Genomic DNA, 4,567 nt, shown 5'->3' with positions numbered 1-4,567 from the left:
AAAAAGGCTCGTTTTTCCCTAAAATAGAGAAAAACCAAAATATGGGGAAGCTGTTGGAGTTGCTCTTAATGAAGAACAGTTTTGTATTCTTTATTTATTTCTTTAACATTGTGTTGGTTTATTTAATTTTTTTTGGATTAATTTCAGTTTACCCCCCTGAAATTTGGGGGTGTCGTCATGTCACCCCCTCTACTCTGAATTTTAAAATTTTACCCCCTGAGCTTTTCAATTTTCCTAAACCATGTCCATTCCATCCAATTGGCCGTTAAGTTCGACAATGGGGCCCACTTTAAGGGCTAAAAGGGTCATTTGAAGACAAAACAAAACCTCGACCAAAAGAAAAAAAATTTTCTACTTCTTCCTCCTCTCCTCTCCCCAACGATCTGAACCTCATCAATCTGGCCTTCCTCTTCTCATCTTCATCATTCAAACCACTCTCCACCTCTGATGCCCTTGAGGGAATGGGATGTCGGGGTACATACTTGCCATACTTGATTCCAACCTTGTTGGGGTTCTCGGCCGAGAAGAGCATGCGAATGTTGAGGGAGAGAGAGGCGGAAGTGGTCGGGCTCGATTCACCGTCTAGATTGGGTGAGTTGATGCCCATTTGCTGGATAACTAATTGGTGGAATTAGATAAGCGATTTGAGTAGGCACAACAAGCAAAATCGAGCATTAGATTGTCCGATCGAAACATCATCGAATTGGTCCAAAAGCTTCACAAGATCCACATGGTGGCGAAGGATGAGTGGACGAGGGTGGCGATGACCGATTGCCTTCTCGTCTTCAGTTCGGATCTGTTCGTGACTGAATTGGAAATCGAAGGTGATGACGGCAATGATATCAGGGTCAAATTCCAATTCGGGGCTAGGGTTTGGGGTGGAGTCAAATTCTCTGGGTTCCAGCTCTAAATTCAGTGACTTTCTAGCTCCACAAGGGCTTCGAGTTGTTGGGTTGGAGTCCGATTCAGATTTGGATAAAAATGAATTCAAAAGTGGAGGTAGAAGAGCGGCGAAGGTTACCAGGAGGATGATGAGGTTCTCAGTGACGACGCCGTTTCGAACTTCGAGCAGGACGAGGAGGTTCTCAGTGACGAGGCCGGTGAGCCCAATTTCTTGCCTGACCTCAAGCTCTTCATCGAAAACCTTCCCCTCACTGTCGCTAACTGAGCTCTTCGAAGGTGCTGGAAATGTTGAGATGGTTGAGGTATGGTTTTGTTTTTCATTCGAAATTTTGCATCTTTTTTTGAATTGAATGGAGATAAATTGTGGGTTCAATGTTTTTTTGTGTGGGATAAATGGAGTCTTTTTGGTGGATTTTGCAGGTGATATATGACAAGATGACTGGGAGAAGAAGGGGATTCGGGTTTGTGACCATGTCGAGTGCTCAGGAAGTAGAAGCAGCTGCTCGACAGTTCAATGGCTATGTGAGTCACCATTTTGTGTCTATGATTTGTGTGTGTATATGTGAGAAGGTGAAAAAAATTGTTTGAGATTTGAGAAAGTTGCATTGGTGTTTGAGACTTGTTCAAGATTTGTTAACCAGAAAAATTAGTGTTGAAGCTTAGTGAGAGCTTATCTTAAGATCACTGTGGTAGCTCTGGTATTGACCCATAGTTTGATGTATTTTTGGCATGGTTGTTGTTTGTATGTTATTAGATATTTTGGAGCGAAAATGAGTTGGTGATGATGGTAATGGGTTTCCTAGGGTCGGATTTTGGGAGGTTGAGGAAGCTGAGGGGAAGAAGAAGAAGAATGATTTTTTATTTTTGGTTTTTTATTCTTTTTTTTTAAATGACCATTTTAGCTCTTAAAGTGGGCCCCATTTTCGGACTTAACGGCCAATTTGGACGGAATGGACACGGTCGAGGAAAATTGGAAAGCTCAGGGGGTGAAAATTTGGGAGGTTGAGGAAGCTGAGGGGAAGAACAAGTAGAATGATTTTTTATTCTTTTTTTTTAAATGACCCTTTTAGCCCTTAAAGTGGGCCCCATTTTCGGACTTAACGGCCAATTTGGACGGAATGGACACGGTCGAGGAAAATTGGAAAGCTCAGGGGGTGAAAATTTAAAATTGAGAGTAGATGGAGTGACATGACGACACCCCCAAACCTCAGGGGGGTAAATTGAAATTAATACTTTTTTTTGGGTGATAGTTGAAAAGACGAAAAAACCCCTCGTGTGCTAACTAAGTTAACGTAAGTCATCATGGGCCGGCCCTACCTTAAATTTTAGGGCTTAGGGTAGGGACGGCCGGGCTTTGACCAAGTCAACAAAATTTAGGGTCGGGACAGGCCGGGCCAGGGGTTCAATATCTAAGCCCTTACCCGCCCTTAAGGCCCATCCCGCAAGGGTCGAAAGGGCTGAGTGGGCTAGCCCTTTTACATAGAGCCGGGCCGGGCTTTACTTAAAATAAACTCAAACTGAAAAAAAAAATAAAAAATTCTTCAATATACGCAATTAAAATTGTCTGATGTCTAATGATATCAAGTGAAAGTGAAATTTTCAATTACTCGTTCAAAAACAATTAGAAGAACAAAGATATGAAGAGTAGTTTGCTACCAATTAATTCTTCAAACAAAAAAATTACAAAATAAATCATTCTTGTGGACTTGAAGATTCTTGCAATTATATCAATGAACTTCCTCCATGCTCTATTGTCTTCAGAATTTCCTGCAATTATGAATAAAGATTCCGAATTGATCAGTACTCAATTCAATTTACACGAGAATATGCAATATATATATATATAACGAAAACGACGTACAACAAATCACAAGAGTATATAGGAGGCTAATATGCCATATCATCATCTCAAAGAAAGAATCAATAGTAGCTGATCTTTAGCAGGTTCTAAAATCAACCATTAATTAAGATAGCACCCCAAATAGGTTTGCTAAAAAATTGCAGAAGTTCAAGCCTTCAAGGATACTAATCTTTCCTCCCACCATGCTCTACTCCGATTTGATCATAGCAAAATCAACCAGAAAACACAAAACACCAACAACAACAGAGCCCATCCTCAGCTACTATGCCTCGTACTTCTCACCTTGGGCGTTTGAAATCGCCGAAATCTTTGTTGGAATTCTTGACATCATCTCCGAATTAGATTACATTCCTCGATCTCTGGTCCTGACATCATCTTCGAAGTTGTCGTCGACTGTGGCTCGGCTTCGCTTGCCATCATCCTCATTTGGGTTGAAATTTCCGGCCACTAATGTTGTCAAGGTTGATAGATAGAGTCGTAGAGATATTTGAATAGGAATCTGAGACATTCGTGCTTTGGTGGGTCTTCGAGATCCTTTCAATGACATAGTTGTGTTGAACTCTCGACGACGAAAATGAAAAAGAGAAGGCGGCTACTGCTAATGTTTAAGTCTAGAGGTAGAGATAGGACTCTGGGTTTTTCACTCTTGAAGAGTTGGAATTGGACTTTTGGAGTTGGGCTGTTAGACAAAATGGGCTTCAATTAATATTGGATTTAGGCTAAATGGCAGATTCTATTTGTGACAAATTCTATGTTTCTATGAAATACAAAATAGGAAAAATAAAATATATATTTTAGGGCCGGGCTTGGCCCTTACGAGCTCAATCGGGCTGAGCTTCATTTGTATGACCCATACCCTATCCTATTTGACACTAGGCCAATAACCTCAACATACAACAGTTTTTACACAACGAAAAAAAAAAATGTTGTGTGATGATGGAAAGTCAATCATACAACACGATTAAGAACCTCACGTTGTAGAAGACCATAAATTTTTTGATGTTTTTATGTAGAAGGTGATTGCACAACACTGATAAGAATATTTTGTTGTGTGAATGATAAAAAAATAGCGGCAGATTTCCCTCCTACCTTCACTCAAATTTGGCTCCAAATTCTACCTCACATGCACTAATTTTTACTACATAGTACAACAGTTTGCTTGTTTATGTTGTATGAGTGTAACTTGTAAAATGTCATACAATAGTGTTTAGCCTTGTGTTGTCCAAGTGAGGGAAATGTAGGCGGCAAGATTTGGATGTGCCCCAAAATGACAAAATTTTGCTTGAAATGTTGGTTACTTGTGTGATAATTTTAGGTTCTTACAACGTAATGATATATTTATGTTGTCTGAATGAGTAAGGATAAGCATCTACGCAAAAACTGATTTTGTGATTGTACATAGGCGGGAGTTTTCCCTCTCAGACTCTCAACTCAAATTTTATATGTAGATAATCCGACAATAGAATTTGATTTATCTGTTGTATGAGTCATGAGTAAAAAAAAAAAAAATCTATATGCGTCCCAGAAGAAAGAGAGATAGAAGCACCCCCAACCAATATTCATTTTTCGTCTTCGACACTTGGTCAAAATATAGCAGATCCCTCCTGTCTCACTCTCGTCTTCTCCTCATTCTCTTGTCTCCCAGAAATCTCAACTATATCCTTCAACATCGCGCTTTGGGAATTTCTCTCTCTCTAGAGTCCAGTCCTCATTGTTCCTAATTTCACTTCTCTCGCTGCAAATCAACCCTAAATCTTCCATCTCTAAATCCTCAATGGATCCGACACCTTCTTCTACCAAATC

General features: G+C 40.0%; 1 protein-coding gene across 1 annotated transcript; it reads left to right on the top strand.

Annotated features, from left to right (window-relative positions):
• The first annotated feature begins 344 nt into the window (after positions 1-344).
• Positions 345-1,688, top strand: LOC112166772 (29 kDa ribonucleoprotein, chloroplastic). The gene is made up of 2 exons (XM_024303673.2): positions 345-1,205; positions 1,324-1,688. Exons 1-2 carry the CDS (start codon positions 828-830, stop codon positions 1,489-1,491), a joined length of 546 nt encoding a protein of 181 aa, XP_024159441.1. The 5' UTR covers positions 345-827; the 3' UTR covers positions 1,492-1,688.
• Positions 1,689-4,567: the final 2,879 nt, after the last annotated feature.

Source organism: Rosa chinensis, chromosome 5 (assembly GCF_002994745.2).
Source record: "Rosa chinensis cultivar Old Blush chromosome 5, RchiOBHm-V2, whole genome shotgun sequence".
In the NCBI taxonomy this organism is placed as follows: Eukaryota; Viridiplantae; Streptophyta; class Magnoliopsida; order Rosales; family Rosaceae; genus Rosa; species Rosa chinensis.
Note: the sequence above shows the minus strand (reverse complement) of the source record. Positions and strands in the feature narration are given on the sequence as shown.

Coding starts and splice junctions, on each gene's coding strand:
- LOC112166772 (XM_024303673.2), top strand. CDS start 828: ATGACGGCAATGATATCAGGGTCAAATTCCAATTCGGGGCTAGGGTTT. Junction 1,206..1,323: donor GAAATGTTGAGATGGTTGAG/GTATGGTTTTGT, acceptor TGGATTTTGCAG/GTGATATATGACAAGATGAC.